This window comes from Pimephales promelas, chromosome 4 (genome assembly GCF_988280905.1).
Source record: "Pimephales promelas chromosome 4, fPimPro1.hap1.1, whole genome shotgun sequence".
Taxonomy (NCBI): domain Eukaryota; kingdom Metazoa; phylum Chordata; class Actinopteri; order Cypriniformes; family Leuciscidae; genus Pimephales; species Pimephales promelas.
The window spans coordinates 46,166,420-46,188,334 of NC_142772.1; the positions used below are offsets into that span (position 1 = coordinate 46,166,420).

General features: G+C 36.0%; 3 protein-coding genes across 6 annotated transcripts in view; 2 read left to right on the plus strand and 1 right to left on the minus strand.

Moving 5' to 3' along the window:
- Positions 1-1,086, plus strand: part of nipbla (NIPBL cohesin loading factor a) — a 55,070-nt gene extending 53,984 nt beyond the window's left edge. For both annotated transcript variants that reach the window (XM_039684663.2, XM_039684664.2), the window contains exon 45: positions 18-1,086. In XM_039684663.2, the coding sequence (XP_039540597.2) occupies positions 18-386 (369 nt within the window). In that variant the 3' untranslated portion in view covers positions 387-1,086. The remainder of the gene's footprint in view (positions 1-17) is intronic.
- Positions 1,087-7,365: 6,279 nt separating this feature from the next.
- Positions 7,366-11,448, minus strand: gdnfb (glial cell derived neurotrophic factor b). 2 transcript variants are annotated; one of them, XM_039685171.2, is made up of 3 exons: positions 10,997-11,448; positions 10,007-10,228; positions 7,366-8,017 (listed from the first exon to the last, which is right to left on the minus strand). In XM_039685171.2, the coding sequence occupies exons 2-3, from the start codon at positions 10,200-10,202 to the stop codon at positions 7,596-7,598; spliced, it is 618 nt and encodes a 205-aa protein (XP_039541105.2). In that variant the 5' UTR covers positions 10,203-10,228; positions 10,997-11,448; the 3' UTR covers positions 7,366-7,595. The 2 variants fall into 2 exon arrangements, with proteins under 2 accessions (XP_039541105.2, XP_039541104.2); XM_039685170.2 differs by lacking the exon at positions 10,997-11,448 and having other exon boundaries at positions 10,007-10,254.
- Positions 11,449-15,410: 3,962 nt separating this feature from the next.
- The window catches only part of egflam (EGF like, fibronectin type III and laminin G domains), a 30,831-nt gene continuing 24,326 nt past the window's right edge, over positions 15,411-21,915 (plus strand). For both annotated transcript variants that reach the window (XM_039684474.2, XM_089130600.1), the window contains exons 1-4: positions 15,411-15,728; positions 19,405-19,514; positions 21,111-21,197; positions 21,828-21,854. In XM_039684474.2, coding sequence (XP_039540408.2) covers positions 15,635-15,728; positions 19,405-19,514; positions 21,111-21,197; positions 21,828-21,854 — 318 coding nt within the window. In that variant the 5' untranslated portion in view covers positions 15,411-15,634. The remainder of the gene's footprint in view (positions 15,729-19,404; positions 19,515-21,110; positions 21,198-21,827; positions 21,855-21,915) is intronic.

Consider the following 21,915-nt stretch of genomic DNA (forward strand, 5'->3'; position numbering starts at 1 on the left):
TTAACCCCTCTTCACAGGCGTCTCGACGCGGGAGGCGTACGGGAGACTCCGCGGACCAGCTGTCGGCGAACATGAACGAGTCGGTCAGCGCGCTCGACATCATCGCCATCCACTGCCCCAAATACCGAGACCGGCCGCAGATCGCACGCGTGATCCAGAGGAACAGCGACAGCTACAGCATCCACTGGATGGCAGGCTCTTACTCCAGCACTTGGGCCGAAGCCAAGCGGCGCGACGGACGCAAGCTGGTGCCTTGGGTCGACACCATCAGAGAGACCGACATCATCTATAAAAAAATTACACTCACCAGTGGCAACAAGCTCAACCACAAAGTGGCGCAGACTCTACGTTCACTCTACGCTGCCAAGGACAGGAACTCCAGCTAATAATACGTAAACATGCACACGCACTCACTCGCATACCTCCCTCCCCATGTCAGATTCTCTCAGCCTAATGCAACAGCCAAACACATGTCCCGGGTCAGCCAAACATGAACTCACACACACACGAGCGGCTATTCTACACTACAGACTCCTCTCTCTCTGATGCACTCTGGGTCCGGCGGTGACATTTTGCCCTCTGCGCCAGGGTGCATCGTCGTATCGCAGGAATAAAATGTTCGGAGAAACATTGTATGGGTGCTCCTTCGCTGTTGTGCAGCAGATTTCTGGTTGTTTGATTTCTACTCCCAGTGTATCATAGTTTAACATAAAAATATTGTTTATATCTATAAAAGAAATTTAAATATATACTGAATGTTGAAAGAATTAGTTTGTTGATGTTTTTACTTTAATTCTTTCTCTTTTTTTTTTTTCTTCTCGTTTTCTTTTCGAATTTCTTAGCGTTAAGCAGCTTTCGATAGCTTAGCTCCTCCTTTACTGGCTGATGATAATTCTCTCTGTTGAGCTGTTTGTCCATTTTGTACGATAGCACCGTGTGGCTGTAATTTATTGTGTATAGCATGCAGTGTCTGTGAGGAGGGCTGTGTCGAAGGAGATTTGCGATAACAGGTCGCCCTGCTCAGCGTAAAGGGACTCACATGCCTCTGATGGAACAAATACTGCAATAAATTTTCTACTTCTCTTACTTGCAAGACTCATCCTGTCCGTTTGCAACTCACTTTAATATTTGAGCATTTTTTTTACCTTGCATGCTTTTTTATTGACAGGTATATATCGTGAGGAGAGGGGGCGACGCGTCCGGTGTGTTGGACGGCTCTTGTGAAGGTTTTTTCTATTGTAGAATTCAATAAGAAATGAGCACTTTTCATGGTCACACTTTATTTTAATGTGTTTGTGTAAGGATACTGAGTGATGTTATTAGTATAGGTTAACACTGAGATAAATTGGTGCAGAAAGACTGAAATAGTATTTTCATGTTTTAGTGTTGCTTGTAATTATGCATAATATTATTATTACTTTAGTTAAAACATGTAGCAAAGTGTTGCCCTTTTTACTTTATCAATTTAACCCTCAAACCGTATTCACTTTATAGCCCTTAATCCTGTAATTGTGGACAAATGTGGGCACAGAGGACTCAGGTATGATCCTAATTTTTATTTATTATAAATGCTATATCACTGTCTTCGATAACGTTTTGTCTATCCATTTATGGTGTTTTTTTTTATTTTGGGGGTATTTTTGAATTTATTTACTTCAAAAAGTACCATATTTGCTATGTAAATTATGCTTATTTTATGTTTTATTTTTTTTGAATTTTTTAACTACATTAAAATATCATTCCAATAAGTTCTTAGAGCTAAAACTTAAAGATGAAGTGACTTTGCTGTCACCCGGTGTCTTATTTTGGCTTATTTTAGAATAATCTAAATTAGTTTTTCCCATTCATTTCTATGGGTGCCCATTTTAGACCCAAATACTAGATTGAGTTTGTTTTTTTTCACCCACTTAACATTGTAGAATTGAGTCATAAAAAATGTGTGTTCAGGAGGCAAACTTAGGAAAAGTAGACTAATCTTGTACCGCTCAGATCAAGCCGGGAAGTATTTTTCAAAATAAATCAACTATTTTGCCCACATTTGTCCAGAATACAGTTTTAGGGTTAATTGAATATTGGAGCACGTTCAGGACCAAACAAGAATGGTACTTTTAATATTTATACAGCCGTGCACTAAGAGATGTTTTATCCTTCTAAATGCGGTTGTTCAGTCATTATTGATAAATGATTTAAAGAAACGCCAGGCAACGCCATCCTTGTGTTGCGATATCATCTCATATTGTAAGAGTAATCCAAAGCTGGTGGGCTCAGCGGAGAGACTAATGTAGTTTTAGGATAGGAGGCACCGAAACAAACGTAGTTATTCCATAATAGCATATGGCTATTACTTTTATTTCTGTAATGTTCAATACAAATGTTATGGCAACGGGACTCATTGAACCAGGTGACATTCTTCCACTCCTCCAAGGTCCGGTTCCGATACTCATGTGCCCATTGTAGATGCTTTCAACGGTGGACAGGGCTCATAGACACTCTGGTCTGTGGCTACACTGTGTTGTGACGCATTCCTCCCGTAATCATCAATTTTGTGTGACCACAGTAGACCTTCTGTTGGCTCAGACCAAACGGGATAGTCTTTGTTGCCCTTTGTGCTTCGAAGAGCCTTGTGCGGCCAACACCCTGGTGCAGGTTTGTGGTTTTTCCCTCTTCAGACACTATAAACTCGGCAATTCTCACCACTTAAACGCAACACAAGTCTTGTTGTTTAACCCTCTGGGGTTGTTCGTTTCAGAGTCACACTCGGGGGTGTTCGGGTCCAAATGGACCCAAAGGGTGGGATTCATATTTAAAAAATAAATAAAAAAAAAAAAAAAAGAATCATGATTTTTTTTTTTTTTTTACTCGTTTTTTTATATTTTTTCTTTTCTTTTTTTGGTGTTTTGATAATTTCAAAAATAAAAAAAATTATAATTAGTATTAATGCAATAATTATGACAAAATTTCCCTCCATTGAACATAATAGAAAAAATATTTAAAAATATTTTTTTAATTTTTTTTTTTAAAGCTGTATTTCATTTTAGAGTCAAGCCTAGGCCTCATAAAAGCAACTTTTGAAATGAGATGGATGCCATCTGGTGGACAAACTGAGCATTTTAAAAATGCAAAACACATGTATAATCCGATTTTTTTTTTTGGTGTGTTTGTGTATAAAAGTGTGTTTTTGTGTGTGTCTGGATGTGTCTGTTTTGCACTCTCGATGTTTTATACATTCACCCCTTCACTGTTGTGTGCTTTTTTTTTTAAGATCGTGGCTGATTTGTAGATTGTACGCACAAAAAACCTCACTATTTTCACATTTTTGCCAATTTCCCATTCTTTTTCCATGCGGGTCCATTTGGACCTGAACACCCCAAGTGTGACTATTTTTTTACAACCACTTAGACTATTCACATCCTTTCCCCAATTTTTTGGGGTGTTCAAATACCAACAAAGTCACCAAATTTCGGACCATTCCGAGGAAGCTGTGATTTAAAAAAAAATATTTGGGCCGAACAACCCCAGAGGGTTGAGAGATTCTCAAAGCCAGTCACCTTGCCGTATCAATTTTGCCCTTGTCAAAGTCGCGGATCTTTATTCCTGCATCCTACATTGATTACGAGAACTTTGCTTATCATCTAATCTACCCAGCCCTTAATACGTGGCCTTATTAGGATGATAAACGATATTCACTTCAACTGTGACTGGTCAGATAATGTTTTGGCTCATGATCAGTCAATACCAAATCGAAGAAACTTTTAAAGTTAGGCATGTTTAAGTAACATGACCCCCTGTGAAATCTCATTAGTCCAAAAAAGATTTTATAGAAGAACATTATGTAACTTAATCTGTTCTTTGGTGTCATTTTTAGTTATTGCTGTAGAACATCTCATTGCTTTACCTGTCAACAGGTGCTGGAAACAGGACAACAGGTGTTTCACGTCATTCTGGGAGAAGAATGCATGTTATGACTGGCTACAGCCTGCATGATGGAGAGAATACGTGATTTACACTGATGAAAGAAACAGATAAGTGCCCAGTTGTTGAATTTAGCTATACTTGTTTACATGTACAGTGGGCCTGTCGTATTAAGATGATTTTTATGATTCCCAATGCTGGTGTACATGCTATACTTTCCCATCAATGAAGAAACCCATGGTCTGCGTCTGCTCACCTGTTGTCTCAATTCCCTGTATTGCATAATGAATCATATAGTGAGGAGTAAATGTGTTTAAATGAATTGGGAACACCCTCTACATCTCTCTCGAGTCTTTACCTTAAACATACAAAGAGATGTGTTCATTCTGCCCATGATGGCAAGTCATCTGTTAACACACACAATGCTCTGTATAATGAGACTGCTGGATCACTTGAGTTGAAATCTGGCTGCTATTGTAGAGTCTAGCTGCAGTTTTGAGCTTGAAGCTTAACAGAAAGAAAATGGTAAGAGATACAGGCAGTGAGACGAGACTGCAAGGTCTTCAGTGGCTTTGGCATTTCAGCAAACCTTAGAAAGTCCAGCCAGATAAATAAATAAAAATGGACACAAAGCAATTAAAGTAGGCCTCTATAAAAGGGTAATTCCTTCAGTATTACTTAGACTATTTGCATTCGTTTTCAAAATAAAGTACATTTTTAAACCTGGAATGTTGAAAATGTGTCTAATATAGGCTATATGTATGCAGTACCGGTCAAAAAGTCACTTATAGTCAACAAGGCTGCATTTATTTAATCAAAACACAGTAAAAACTGATTGGTCAATAGCTGTGTGTTTTATTCACGATGATACAACCGCATCACTCAAAGGTTCCGTGTATCACTGCGCAAAACCGTTAGCAACGTAGGTTTTTTTTTCTTGTTTGAAAAAATTAAAAACACATTTCTAAAGTACATTTTGATTTAATAAGTTGGCTTGTCAGTAGATGACAATGTAAAGACAATGAGAAGAGGTCCGTGATAAAACGGAGATTTGAAATCCCAACACTGAAAGACTCGTAAACAAAGTCAGGTTTGACATTTCGGACGTAGAGGAAAAGAGAGGAACCGAGAACTCATGCCAGACTCAAGTAGGCTAGTCTCAATGAGATTTAGCCAAGAAAAAAAACCCACAAGTAAGTTACCCACACGATCGAGAGAAATAACGTTAAGCAAGATGTGTCAGTGTGTCCTGTTGCCACTCTAGACAGCTTGTCAGCCATTAAACCCTTGCTTTATTACCTTCACCCTAAAAAGCAAAATATTAAGATGAATTAACTCATTAATTAACGTTACTCACCTTCATTTGCAAGATGTAAACAACGCTGATCCTGTTTCAGTTTTTTAACACTACATAAAAGCTGGGATAAAATAAAACCAACAGAGCGGTTTAGTCCAACATTTCTGAAGAGACCGCTTTATAATGATGAACACGTTTTATTTAGGCTTTTTTATTAGGATATAAACATTTATATTATTGACCCATTAAAAAAGTGAAATAAAGTGACAAAGGAATTTTAAGTGCAGATCACAGCCATCTTAAAAATATTAAATAGATTGACGCACACATAAACGGGATACTAGAAAAGCGCGATGTAACAACACTTTTATAACAGCAATAAGCACCTTTCTTGCATATTATTACTATTTTAAAAAACTGTTTTCTATTTTAATATATTTTAAAATGTAATTTATTCCTGTAATGGCAAAGCTGCGTATTTGCCTAAGAAATTATGTTATCAAAAACAGTTTTATACTGTTATTCAGCAAGGATGCTCTAAATCAGTGTTTCCCAACCGGGGGTACGTGTACCCCTAGGGGTACGTGAGCAGTCCCCAGGGGGTACGTGGGATTATTCTCAAAAGACTATAACATTTTTTTTTAAAACATCAAAACATTTCTCAAACTTTTCTCAAAACATTTTATTTTAGGATTGCATTAAAAGGATTATTTTAGAACTTGATTATTAATTGTATTGGTTTATTTTTGTATTTAAAGTTTGTAAATAAAAAAAATTATTATTATTATTATTATTATTAATCTTTGTTTTGTATAATTGGTCTGAACATGTGAAGAAGTGAAAAGGTCATACAAATATTGAACAAAGGCAAGTATTATATTATAAGAGTTATAGGAAGTAAAAATATCATTATTTACAGGTAAATTCAGGTATCACCTAAAATTTACACCAAATCTAAAAATCACACCGATCACATGCGCTTGTGGGGGTACTTCAGGCAGGATAAAATGTTTTGGGGGTACAGTACCCAAAAAAGGTTGGGAACCACTGCTCTAAATTGATAATAAATTACAGTAAAGACATTTTTTTTCCAAATAAATCCTGTTCTGTTCATCAAAGAATCCTGAATTTTTTGTATTCCACAGAAATATGAAGCAGCACAACTTTTTTTTAATGATTATAGTAATCTGAAATGTTTCTTGAGCAGCGAATCATCAGGATCATGTGACATTGAAAACTGCAGCAATGAAAATATACTGTATATAAAAATATTTTAAAAAGGTTATTTTAAAAAAGTAATAATATTTCATCACTGTTTTATTGTATTTTTGATCAAATAAATGCAGCCATGGTGAGTGTCAAGACTTATGTGTATGACAAGTGACAATCTTAAAAAGAAAAAAAAAATCTTACTGACTCCAAACTTTTAAATGTTTTTTCTTTTGTGGATCTTGAAACTTGTCTTGTGACATATCAGAAGCATATCCCATCACTTAACCTCAGAGCTCATAATAGATCTGTTCTAGTTTCATATCATAAAAAAGAGGATTTTTACTTCCAGAAGCCAATACATTCAGCCTCCCTCTCCTGTTTCTCAGTCTAGTGCTCGCATTACAGATTTACAGCAGCTAATGACTAATTACTAGTGTTACTCTTGAGCTGGGCCTGTGTTTGTCATGTTGAGGTAATGGCATTAACATGGTTGTTCCTTGTTGGCGGGTGTATTAATGATGTCCTGTGTGGTGTGTGATGACACAGGTGAGTGCGGTGGCCGAAACGTGAACTCTGAATTAGAGATCAAGTCACGAACACGCTCCATATCTCTGGTTTCAGTCTCTTAATCATTTCCATCATCACTATTTTTACATCTTTCTTCCACAAACCCAGCTCTACATTGAGTCAATCAATACGGTCTTACTATCCAGTATTAAATTAGTCCAATCTATGTTTTTATGTAACTGACTCAAAAAACAGTCTTAAAGAAAACTTGTAAGACTAGCCTAACTGTGAAACAACGCAAAGATGAGTACTCTTTTTAGTATTTTTTTTTATTAAACAGAATCAATAACAATGAAAAAATAACTAGGGGAAAACAAATACGTACTTAAATATATATATATATAATTTAATGAATTATCAAATAATTCAGTTGGGTACTGTTTTTAACATTGAACATATTTAAATTCTCCACATTAGTGGAGGTTAAACGTCAAAAAGACACCAAGAACTTTTAAAAACATGGAGTTTAACATCCTGCAACACCATTCTTGAAATTCCCCTATCCTGTATCTTCTCAGAGAAATGCAATCATGATGGTTCCCTCAACCAAGTCACTCACACATATAATAACCTGAAATTGTCTTGTGTCATTGTCTCCCACAGCTGCTCAGACACAGCCACATCTCCGTGCCGAGTGCCTCTCCATGGTGTGGTACATCAGGTTGTCATCCAGAAAGGACAGGTCGTCGTCGTATTGGACGGGTCGACAGCAGGCGGTGGGGGGCGAGCTGTGCAGAGTGTTTTTATCACCGCCGGCGAGACTGGTGAGGATTTTGTCGTAGTTTGTGAGTGAGTTTACACACACGCCGCTGCAGTAGCTGAATATCATCTCCTCCTGACTCCGATAGCCCAAGCCCAGATCTGACACTTTCAGCTGGACTTGTCTTAGTGCACATGCTCTGTTTTTTCCTTTCTCTCTCTCGTCACGACTCGGCCTCTTCCTGTCCGTCTTGTTACGGAGGAAACCTCTCCGTTTCGGGGATCTCTTGAATCTGTGGATGAAGGCTGAGTCGGGAGCGGGCAAGCTGTCTGAGGACAGAGAAAAGAGATGTCCCCACATTTACACCACAGATATGTCAGTTTGAGCAGTCTGAACCTGAACGAGGAAGTTTTATGTGGACAGATTATGCTCTTTGTGTATATACATGCTTTGAGAAGGTCATATTATGTTGTTTAAATGCCCCCTAAATACACATTTTGGACATTAGTCTCCCTGTAAGCTACAAAAATGCGAATTTGTGTAAACCGTGACGTCATGTGCAAATCTACTACGTGATCTAGTAAGAACGAGCCTATGATTGAATCAGAAAATAAAGATGAATAATGAGAAATCGTCCTCAGACGCCTGTAATTTGTCTGATGATTTAAGATGTCTGTAATTTATAGCTTATTAAAAGAACTAGGAACTATTTTAGTTAGGGCTTAATTGCGATTAATCGCATCCAAAATAAAAGTCTGTGTTTACATAATATATTTGTGTGTGGTGTTTATAATTATTTTGTATATATAAATACACACACGTTCATGTATATATTTAAGAAAATGTGTTAAAAATATTTATCTTTATATAATATAGATTATGTATTTATTTATATATATATATATACAGAATTTAAGCGCAAATCATTCTTAAACATATACATGCATGCATAGGTATTTATATATACAAAATAATTATATACAGCACACACAAATATATTATGTAAACACAGACTTTTATTTTGGATGCGATTAATCGCAATTAATTTTTGCACAGCCCTAATTTTAGTTCAAGGAACTCCTTTTGGAGGAACTAATTTACTAATTTATTAGAGTAGGGTCTACTATCCGTGACGTTAGTGTTTGCTGATTGGCCGAACGTGCACGAAACAATAGCACCCGCTATTTTTAAAGCTACACTGTGTGATTTTTACCCCCATCTAGTGGTGAAAAGGTATATGACCATCCAGTGAATATTAGTTTCTGTTCCTCTCAATTCCGATTTCGTTTTTTAACTCCTACGGTGGGCAATGTAGTCCAAGATTAACATGGCTTCCAGTTCGACCTCGTCCATGAGTGTTAACTCAAACGTAAAGCTTGAATTAACAGGTATGTCCCTCTTTGGCTAATTTACTTTCAAGATGGAGGGGCAACATGGCGACCGACATTAGAACCCCTTACCCGTATGTATTTTCAATGGCATATTATACACTCACGAGAATACTTTATTATTTGAACAAAGTAAATATACATTAATGAGCACATATATTTTTGAAAGAAATAAGTGTTTTGTTACACAGTGTAGCTTTAAAAAAGCACAGATTACACCCTATATATTTAGTCTACGAACATGGAAACCAGTGATAGACGGACACCGGCCCTCATAACTTTTCCACTGAGGAAAAAATCCAACGCAACTTTGAGGGGACCAAGCCAAACATGGAGATCAACCACATACGCTAATGACGCGAATAACTTTTCATTACTGTCTACTTTGTATGTATAACAGTTCTATCTAATAACGTATTCGACAGGACTGTTGAACAACTAACGGACGCGGAGACGCATGTAAAATGCTGGAAAAACCCTTGGTTAGGGGACCTCAAGAACAAAAAGGACTGATAATAATAAACGATATGACCCTTTTGAAGTGCATTGCTCATTATATTTGGACAGTGTACGGTAATGTTTTGATGTGCTTTGTGAAACGGTACCCCGCATTGAGTGCGAGTAAGAGCGATCAAAGAGCCATAACGTGATATAGTTCGCATTATTCTGACAGCTTTTAGCAACAATACTGCTTTTGTCCACAGGCACCAGATAATATACAGGTTTTCTAAACATAGATGAGTTGTAAGCTGATCGAACTAGAGTAGTGTGTGTCTAGTGTCCCACCCAGGTACAATGGGTCACCTGAAACTGCTTTACTTAACCACCACAACAGTATCAGGTGTGTCCTGAAACGCGCTTTATCACACCTGTGTGTATTCGTGTGACTTTTATTTATTTAATAATAAGAATCAAGTAGCTTGTCCTGACCTGAGTGACTTCTCGGCTGCGGATGTTTGATGGTACGAGCATCAGGCACATTTTGGTCCAGTCTTTGAGGACACTGAGTGTGTGGTTGTGGACAGCGAGAGTGTCCGGCTCTTTTGGGGTTTTGTAGACACAGCGGGACAGACGACACGCCGCTCAGCATTAGTGCACACGCCAGCATCACAGCCCAAATCTTCATCTTACCCTCTCCTCAGCTCAGAGAGCCTGTGTTGGGCAGCACACACTCACATTACACACATGAAGTTCAGTCAGACCGTCGTCTTAGAGTGTAAATCAGCCTTTATTGTATTGTATTTTTATCACATTTACATCACATACCTTTTTTTGAAAAAATAATAATAATAAAAAACATTAAATTAATACATCAGTAAAGACAGATATTGCTTTTTTTGCGGTTTTTATTCATTTACTTAATTTCTCTGTCAAGCAAGTTTAAGCTACTGCAAAAAAGACACTTTCATAATAGGCTACTAATAATTATTATTATTATTTAACTGATAGTATAATGTTATTATTATTATTATATTACCCCAAACACTTATTTAAAAATAAAATAAAAACAGGACTAGCCACTAAATGGAAAAAAGGCACTTTGTAAATTTTGTTATAATTATAATTAATGATGACAATAATAATCTTAAATATATAACTTAATATGATGTTATTATTAAAGGAAATTATTTAATATATATATATGTAAAATTAAAAATATCTACAACTACCGACTAGCTGCGTTAAAAAAGCACTTTCTAAATTTAATTTAATTTAATAAAGCTTCATTATTATTATTAATATTTTTTATAAAGCCCCAAAACAATTTGCATTAAGTTTAATAAAATACACACTTGGTTACTGGTTACTATAATAATAATTTAACTTAATTTAACACAACTAGTAGTAGAATAAATAGTAGTATAAAGCCCCAAGTACAATTTAAAAAACACTGAAAAGGATGTATGATTATACACTCACCTGAGTTCAGCTCTGTGTATCCTGCCATCAGCACTGATGATCACAGAGCCAAAGGTGCTTTCCGAAAACATTTATAAAATAAAAACAGTGCATATTATATTTCCTTTCAGCTCTCATGTTCTTCTGCTGACAAACTACATCAGCCTCTTCCTGACGGCGCTTTAACATATGATCCACAATATATTAATGTTGCTATACGTCCACTTCAAATATATCAGATAATGTTTTTTAATTGCATAGATTATTTAATTGTCCATGTCCATAGTGAGTCCAGGTCATTCTCGCGCCAGCTGTGACGATGTGCAGTGCGCGTGAACAGTTCGCGCGCTCAATCAAAACACGCTGAGTGACATCATCGACGAAGCAAACCGCCTCCTAGGTATAATTTAAACGTGCTGGAAAGATCGCTAAAGATATGCGCTGCAGTAACTCTATTATGAAATGAATGCTGCCTTCACGTGCTATGGTAAATATTAGTTCCCTAGGTAAAAGAAAAAAAGGGGAAAGAATTGCGCCCTTTCAAGTCAAAATGTGAATCTCGTAATCACGACTTCAGAAGTGGGAAGTAGGAAATGTCCGATAGCACATGAGAGCAGCGTTATTGTAATGTAGCTACTTTGTCGTTTCTCACAAATGAATTATTTTATAATTTATATTCAAGTGATGATCTATTGTCTCGTTTCACAATAATTCCGAGCTGAAGGGATAAAAATAATACCTCTAGGCTATATCCACAATGAACCTGCTATTATTTTGGTTGGCAAATAACCTGTTGATTAAATGGATTTCCAGTTTCAGTTTGAGATCAGCGCTCTTTTACATGACAAACACTCCCTCTACCGGTCTAGTGCTCTAAATGGGATCACAATATGAAAAGATCAACAGCTAGGCTAGCAGAGTTATTTACTTGTTTTTATTTGAAGAGAAAGAAAATGGCAAAATAAAACGATGCAAAAAATTTCCTTTCATTTTCAAATTCTTTAAACAGTCAGATCCCTACAGAGCCCTCGTCGAGGGCCCCTCGACATAGTGACAGAAAAAAATAAAAGAGGAGATTCAAGGGAAACTTTCTTTTGAGACAACAAATAAAACCTTTTGTGAGAGAATGCAAGATACAGTAATTGTTCCTCTCATCTCCGTAGTTCCTCATCTGACCCACACATAAATAAAAACAAACAAATATCTGCAATAAGGAATCCACAATTTAGAAACTACTTCTGACCATCTCCGAATGATCGTGTCATTTATTAATATACAGCATGGGTCACCAAACTAAGGCCCGCGGGCCGAATCAGGCCCGCCACACCCCTTTGACTGGCCCCCCAACCCCTCTGCCCCCCACTACTTGAACCGGCAATCCCCAAAAGTCGTCATGGCCTATTTTTTTAAATTGCTTTTTGGAAAATAATAACATGTCTGCATTTGGTATTTTGTTGTTTATTGAGCATGCTCACCTGGATAGGCATAAGAGCTGACTAGTTCTATTACTCATGTTGTTGTTATAATTTCAATGTTTATTTATTTATTTTATAGGCCTATTTATTTGACCTTTATTAAGTGCTGTACACAATTATTATAAATAGTAACAGGCCTACCTATAATTTATAATTTTTCATTCATCCTTACCAGTGCCACTCACCTCAACTAGGCAGATGTTTCTTACCTTGACAGGTTTGATGTTATTTGTATTCGAAAATAAATAAATGGAAAATCTGTGGTATTTCAAATTAAAACAAAGTGTGAAGACTCGATTACTACTTTTGCAAACAACTATTAATGATAAACAAATATGGCTGTGCCAGGCTAGTAATCTCTACTATGAGGCCTGCTGGTGGTCAGTTTGGTCTTGGTCACACAATTCTATTTTATATAGCCCCGGCCCCCCATCACAGTCAGGAACGATAATGTGGCCCCCAGAGAAAAAAGTTTGGTGACCCCTGATATACAGTGTTAAAAACAGTGTTCTTCACATGTCCGATACAATTTGATAGGCGCTGTCTCGAACGAGGGGTCTGACTCGGGGGACTGTTTTAGTGTAGGTCTCCGAGTCAAGCCAATAATATGGGCCGTTAAAGGCCCTTCTCCGCCCATCTCCAGCAGGGGGCGTTCACCTCCGCATGGAGTGATCGAGTGAGTGTAGCAAACAGATTTTTTTTTTTTTTTGTAGAAATTATTTTTTGGATGATTATGTCTTGCAATCGCATATAATCAGGTGTATTTAATGTGCGTCTCTATCAACGCTAGTCTCAGCATCTTTTTTTATTTATTTTTTTATAGGCTACTTTATTGAAAGTAATCAACAATACAATCAAAGTAGCGAAACTTTAAAAAAAAAATACCCACGAAAAAGAAAAGAGAAAAAACACAAGATTTTTAATCTAATAAACACATTAAAAGTAGTACAATTAACCACAGTTTTAACAGCTTTTTTAGTTTTGCATGGAAGAGATAGTAGAAATATAGCCTACTGTTCCATTTCATTTTTTAGCACAGAAAAAATATGTTTTTTTATTACTGAATTTACATTTATGGATATGGAATTTGGCAACAAATAAATAAGATTAGGTTTACTAGAAAGAGTGCACCGCTGTCCTTCCACACAGTCACTAAAACAACCAAAAATTACATTTTTGTTGTACAGGGAGAACTCAGGAAGAATATTTTCAACTAAAAATGAATTAATGTCTTTCCAGAACTTATATGTGATGTGAAATAGTTTCAGATGTAAAGCCACAAAAGGATCATTTTACATCAATGTCATCCTTAAACTTTTGGCCGTATAGCAAACAGACTCGATGCATGCTATGCTCACGTTTGACTTCTGCTTATATTATTACCAAGTTGATTTATTTACTTTAGCTCATATTTACTGTTTGATGAAGTCAATTTATTATGTTGGTTGGTGGATATATTTCTTGTTTAAGGAAGCTTTACAGTAGGCTAGTGATTGATTTGAAGCGCTTTAATCGCGATTAATCGCATCCAAAATAAAAGTTTGTGTTTACATAATATATGTGTGTGTAGTGTACAATTATTTTGTATATATGAAGAGTTCAGATGCAAAAGCCTCTAAATGCCATTTGAAATTTTCTTCTTTAATGACGATTTTTATCAAACTTGTATATTTAAGTTCAGTAATTTCACTTTTCAATTAATAGGTAATTATCATTGCCATTTAAGTGAAATTATTGAACTTAAATATACAAGTTTGATAAAAATCATCATTAAAGAAGAAAATTTTAAATGGCATTTAGAGGCTTTTGCATCTGAACTCTTCATATATAGATACACACACATGCATGTATATATTTAAGAAATATTTGCATGTTATATACTTTATATATATTTATACAAAAGTAATATTATAGGCCTACTACGTAAATATAAATATTTGATATATTAATTACACATGTGTATTTATATATTCAAAATAATTATACTATTATATTATAAACATAATATATATCATATTAAATAATGTAATACAATATCTGTTTATAAGAGTGTTGGGTTTATTATGTGATGAAGCAGTCTTAAATGTGTGTGTGTGTGTGTGTGTGTGTGCATGTGTGGACTAAATTAAAATGTCAGTAATCACAGTGAATGTTGTCACTAATCAGGCTGCTTAATCATCAAACTTAATTAATCTCCTTTGATTTTAGCAGGGAAGACAATGCAGAAAAATGCAGATGATTTAGTGCAGATGATTGCCCCCCCATTTGACATAAACATCCAATTCTATAACAGAAATGATTGCTTTGAGACAGCTATGAATTCCTCAATTTCCAGTTGATTCCTCATATTCTCAAGGAGGAAGGAGAGAAGAGAAAACATGAACAGGACAACATCTATCTATCTATCTATCTATCTATCTATCTATCTATCTATCTATCTATCTATCTATCTATCTATCTATCTATCTATCTATCTATCTATCTATCTATCTATCTATCTATCTATCTATCTATCTATCTATCTATCTATCTATCTATCTATCTATCTATCTATCTATCTATCTATCTATCTATCTATCTATCTATCTATCTATCTATCTAATAGTTTTAACTTAATACCCACCACAAAGTTCATCTAATGTCCACTCATCCCCGTCCATCATCTGCACCTTTACCGCTGAAACTTTCCCTCAATCATCCTTCAGTGTGTGCGAGTGTATCGACCAGTCTCCGTGTTGCTATATTGGTCAGAGTTACTGAAGCGAGCTCAAGTCTCCATCTGTGTAGATTAGACTATTATCCTCTTAACTCCGAGTGTCCCTGCCTTCTCTCCTCACCGCTCCGCTCAAAAACACTCTGGAATAAGAAGAAACTTTGCGTCTGAGTGTGATTCACGGACTCGAGTCGCGCGCGTGTGTGTGTGTCGTGGCGCTCCGTGGATGTAGAAGTTGTTCGGCGTCGATCGCGCGCGTCGGGGCTCCTGAGGGCCCGCACATGAGGAGTGTAGGCTATGTGTGTGTGATCACCAGCAGACAGTAATCGCATCAGACCGGCTTCAGCGTCTGCAACAGGCTACATCGAACTTTCAGCGCTTTATTATCTACGGGAGTTTAGAATGAGGAACAGCAGAATTTGAAGCTCATATTTATGCGATCAGTATTTCCAAAATCATAAAGGATTGAAAATGCGCCTCCAGAAGAGAGTGATGGTGCTTCTTGCATTGGTGTGGATGTGGAATAGCGCTCTTTGCGCAAAGAAGTCTAGTGCACGGAAGTCAGGTGAGTGTCATTTTCATTTCTTCAAATTTAGTCATATTTTTTTAATGATGATTTTATTATTATTATTATTATGCAATAACCTCAAATAGGCTATTTGGACATGTATGTCATTGCATTAAATACAATAGGCAATCTTCACTAGCTTTTTCTATTTTTACGCAAGTCTTTAAATCACATGGTGTTTTATTGATTTGTCAAACTTTTTTTTTTTGCATCAGACCTTTCTTCTTTATATTTCGCCAATGTAATGACAAGACATTCACGCATTTTTAAGCATGTATGATACTTTTTGGAGCTTCTTCATGTCCCGTAATCATCCAGGACAAACTTTTCGGCTATTCCGATGGATGGATGTACAGGTGATTTGTCACAGAGACATCTGAGGTCGCAGTCATACGGCAGGGTCAGCGCTGTATGGCGCTTCCACATGCCCTCCGGACGATCTCATGCCCAATGCCCATAGCCAACAGTTTAGAGTAATGAAAACCATCAGTCATTTCAGATAAACAAGCCCTCTGATAACTGACACTTCAGATGAAATGCTTCAAATTGGTGCTTGTCCCTTTGGTCCCCTTGGGTATATGGAGATGCTTAACCTTAATGCGCTTTTTAGTGAAGCGATATTTAATTTGGTGGTCTTGATTTATTAAAAGACTAAGTCTACAGCCAAGTATAGCCAGGTTTGGTCTGTTTCGTTTCAGACCTCATGGTTCCACACTATGACAGTGGATGGATTGGAACTGTAGAAGTGAACTATTAAGATTTGGTCTGGGTAAATGTAATTTTCCTATAAGTCTGATTGCATCATCTGTTGAGAAAGATCTTTGCCCGGAGCCTTTTCTCTTTAGTTTGTATTGACTCAAAGTTGTTAATGAAAATCGGACATTTTTGGTCACTGAAGGTTTTCTTACACCGTCACAGAAACTTAAACATCAATTCCAATTTTGTTATCTCCGTTTTCTGTTGCCTAAAATCCATACCTTAATGATATACATCGTTCTGGGATGCTCTCGAATTAAGGATCCCATTAAATCAAGCTAGTATTGTGACTTTAGCTTTAAAGTTGCCAAAAGAATAAAAATGAGTTTCAAATAATTTTTTTTTCTTTTCATATAGTACTAGGTGCTTCTGACAAGCAATTGCGAGTTGTAAATCATGGGCTGTGTGCAGAATGGCATTCTGAGTGCTGACACTAAACACACTAAGTAAATAGTTTGCATACTGTGCTCTTAATTTTCTAGTATGCATAAAATACTGGATGAGCTACTTCATTTTTTTTTTAAAATGTGCTGTAACAATTAAATACCGTATCCCACAATACAATGCTCTCTCATTATTTTGTGTGATGAAACAGAAGTAATTGCTGCTGGGATTTTATCACCTCTTTTCGTCGTCTCATTTGATCGCAGTTCAAACGTTAAGACATTTTTACACAAAATTGTAATGAAATGCAAAGTAACTTTGTTCCCAAAGTGGAAAGTAGCATACGACTTTTGGAAGTTCTCTGGCAATTTCTAAATGATATGGGGTAACACTTTACAATAAGGTCCCATTATAGTTAACAAATGTAAATCTTTAATCTTTTTTTTTTCTTTAAGTATTTTTATTAGGATTTTAAATTTTACAAAAAAGCAAAAGAAAACAAAATACATTTAGATGTATACAACTCAATGAATGATAATATCAGCAGAAACAACAGAATGAATAATTATTAATATCATCTACCATTAATAACAATAATATAGAATTAAAATAGAAAATACATTAAAAAAAATAAAATAAATAAATAATAATAAAAAGGAATCAACTGATAAATTAAAGCAAACAGGACATATACAGTTTCAGTAAGGGAGCACAATAAAAAATTGAGTGGAGGGCAGAGCAGATGTTATGTAAATCTTTAATCTTTAATAAATCTTTAAACTTCATTGTTAGTTCATAGCTCAGGTCCATTAAATAATATTAACAATGCAACTTTTTGTACTAGATGACATTATCTAGAGTTAATAAATTATTTAGAAGGATTTTGCCGTTAGTTCATGTTAACTAATTTTAATGTTTACAGATGAACCTTATTGTAAAGTGTTTTTCAGATATTGTATTAAGTTTCATGGGGAAAAAATTCATTATGTGAGATCCTTCCTAAATTGCTTTTCATAAGTACATCTATTATGGCTCTGTGTATTTGAGATTGTTATTTCACATTCATTTCACAGTGCATTATGGTTTAATTTTGCACTGGGCTCTGGAAACATGCTTTGTTTGTATGTTTTTAGATTAATCTTGGTTCAGATTGGTGTCTTTTCAGAAGGCAGTTTATTTTAATTGCGCCACAAACACCTGCAACTCATAACAGATGTATCAGAGCCAAGATCAAACGAGCGTATTAGTCAGACTACATCAAATTACACGATTTCTCTAATGACTACAAACCTTTTAAGTGAAATGTCTTGATGTGTGTTTATTTTAATGGGAAAGCAATATCTTGAAAAGAGAAAGTGATGCGTTTGGAATAAATAATGCGTTTCTGTGAAACCTGCAGGCATGAGTTGATGATGGGATCACGGGATACACTGAAAAACATGAAGATACTTAAAGGGGTGGTATAATGCTCTTTTCACAGGATGTAAAATAAGTCTCTGATGTCCCCAGAGTGTGTATGTGAAGTTTTAGCTCAACATACCCCACAGATATTTATATATAGCATGTTAAAATTGTCACCTTTTGAGGGTGAGCAAAAGCGTCTGTCCCTTTAAATGCAAATGAGCGTCTACTCTCAGCACAGGGGGCGGAGCTACAACAGCCGTTACGCTTTTACCTCACATAGACATGCACGGAAAAAGTAAAAAAAACTTTTAACCTTTTATTGTTCAAACCGGAGTCAGACAATGATGGATTTATGCTCAAACAGCAACTTTACACACATAGTGTTTTCTTAATATACTCCAGTAATCTTTGTTTTATTTACCACTTTGAAATATCATTTTTACGGTGTAGAAACAATAGGGTAAGTTAGGTGAATTTCTTTCCTTTTTTGAAAATAAAACATTGAACATTTGTACCATTAGCTGTTGGGTTTCTCAACAACCTATAGGTACATGTTATTTATGTTTTTATCTATTTATTATCTCATATTTTTTATCTGTTTTTGTGTGAATGTGTATATATATAAGTGTATGTAAGTTGGCTACCAGTTGTGAACTAAATTGCCCCTAGGGGACATTAAAAATATTTCAATTCAATAAAAGAAACGTCAGTAACCAAACAGTCGATGGACCCCATTGACTTTCATAGTATGCCATAGGATATTTCACTAAGGTTGCAGCGACACACACACACACACACACACACACACACACACACTGTGCGAGACATTTAGCAATGACCTTGTCCACACGCATCATCTGTAATGCATCTAAAATTGGCCTGTTATATATACGTATATATATATATATGTTTTTGTTTTCCTTTTTTTCTTGTTACAACCTTTCTCATCATCACCATTGAATGAGTTACATTAAATAATTATTAGCTGTTTGCTAAAGTAAGCAGCTGCAAGATCTGTTTTTGGTCTTATGTTGATGTAGTTTAATGTTGATATGTATATGAACTGATGAATGATAAAGTAGTATTTATGTTGTGTTATATCTGTGAGGTGATCTGTTGTTCCTCTCAGAGAGGTTGAGTCCACCGCTGGACATCCAGTTGGAGACGGTGAACTGCACTGCATTCAGTGTCCGGTGGAAGATGCCCCGCAGACACGTCAGCACTATCACTGGATACAAGGTTCAAGCTCTTTGTGTCTTAGTTATGTGCATTTAAACTTGTCACAGTTAAAATCCTCCACATTCAGTTTAATTGAGTATTCTATCGGATGGATGGATGGATGGATGGATGGATAGATTGGATGGATGGATGGATGTATGCATGCATAGATGGATGGATGGATGGATGGATGGATGGATGGATTGGATGCAGGGATGGATGTATGCATGCAGGGATGGATGGATGGATGGATAGATTGGATGCATGGATGGATAGATGGATGGATGGATAGATTGGATGGATGGATAAATGCATGGATGGATGGACGGATGGATGGATGGATAGATTGGATGCAGGGATGGATGTATGCATGCAGGGATGGATGGATGGATAGATTGGATGCATGGATGGATAGATGGATGGATGGATAGATTGGATGGATGGATAAATGCATGGATGGATGGACGGATGGATGGATGGATAGATTGGATACATAGATGGATGCATGGATGGATGGATGGATGGATGGATGGATGGATGGATGGATGGATGGATGGATGGATTGGATGCATGGATGGTCAGATGGATAGATGGATGCATAGATGGATGGATGGATTGGATGCATGGATGGATAGACGGATGGATGGATGGATTGGATACATGGATGGATGGATGCATGGATGTATGGATGGATGGATAGATTGGATGCATGGATGGACGGATGGATGGATGGATGGATGGATTGGATGCATGGATGGATGCATGGATGTATGGATGGATGGATAGATTGGATGCATGGATGGATGCATGGATGTATGGGTGGATGGATAGATTGGATGCATGGATGGACGGATGGATGGATGGATGCATGGATGGATGCATGGATGTATGGATGGATGGATAGATTGGATGCATGGATGGACGGATGGATGGATGGATGGATTGGATAGATGTTGTAACATGTTGCTCTTGGTTTCTATAATGATGCATTTAAAATGTAATGACCAAACAAATCTTTATAAAAGTTCACAATGCTTTTTCCGATGAAATATAATGTGGATAACATTGAATAAATAAATTTTTGTCAATTTAGATACTGATTATTAATCAGTCAAACCTCTCAACCTTACACTTATTATTAATGTTTGTAGTTCTAATCGAATCCTTATCTAACATGCAATTGGTTGTGGGTAATATTAGAGAGTGAACAGATCTGCACTAACCAGAAATCAACATACTACGATTTGGGACACTACTTAGGACGGATAGCATGCAAATTAGGACACAGCTATTTTTAAGGTTTTCATTTTAGTTTTAATTAAATATAATATTTCTGGCTGGTATTTGAATGGTTCTCGAGTAAACAACTTTGTGAAGGCGGGACCAAAGCCATCATATTGAGTGTTATGATTTGTCTGTATGAGTCTCTGTTAACTTATGTTAAGGTTGTTATGGTTGCTTATGGAATAAAAACTAGCTAAAACGCTCAGGTATCTGCTATCAGGTATTACAAGCCCTAGTGAAGACTCTGTATAGATGTCATTACAGGAACGATTTGAGAGCGATGCTTTCCAGAGGAAAATATTAATGTAAATATTAATTTATTCTGTTGCCCAGGTGTTTTACACGGAGATGAGGAATAACCGTCCGTCCAGCAATGCTGTTGTCCTGGAAGTCCCACTGAGTTTAGAAATGCTCACAACTGTATGTACAACCTCTTTATTATTTGGTACAATACTCCTGATAAAAATAACAATACATTATTACATTATTTACATTTATGTATATATTTACCTATGTGTATATTTATATATGGAGGTGTTTTATGCATTTACACACACATATATATCTATCTATCTATCTATCTATCTATCTATCTATCTATCTATCTATCTATCTATCTATCTATCTATCTATCTATCTATCTATCTATCTATCTATCTATCTATCTATCTATCTATCTATCTATCTATCTATCTATCTATATATATATATATACACAGTATATACAGTATATACATAACATATATTTATAATTATTGTATAATTATATATAACATACACTCATATATTTATATATAACATTTAATTATAATTAAGATAAATAAATTGAATTTTTTTATGATAATTTTTAAAAGATTTTTTATAATAAATTCTGAATGATCAGATCATAGTAATTTTGAGACTTACTATGTAAGGAATTGTGAGACTTACACACACTATACCACATGAATTGTGAGACTTACACACGCTATACCACATGAATTGTGAGACTTACACACACTATACCACAGTTGAAGTGGACAATTTGACTTTATGAGTGTTGTCTTGCAGGGGCAGTTTGATGGTCAAGCGAGCTTTGTGAGTATATGTTCATATCTGATTCTCTGTTAATGCCATATGGTGCTGTTGTGCATGGCAA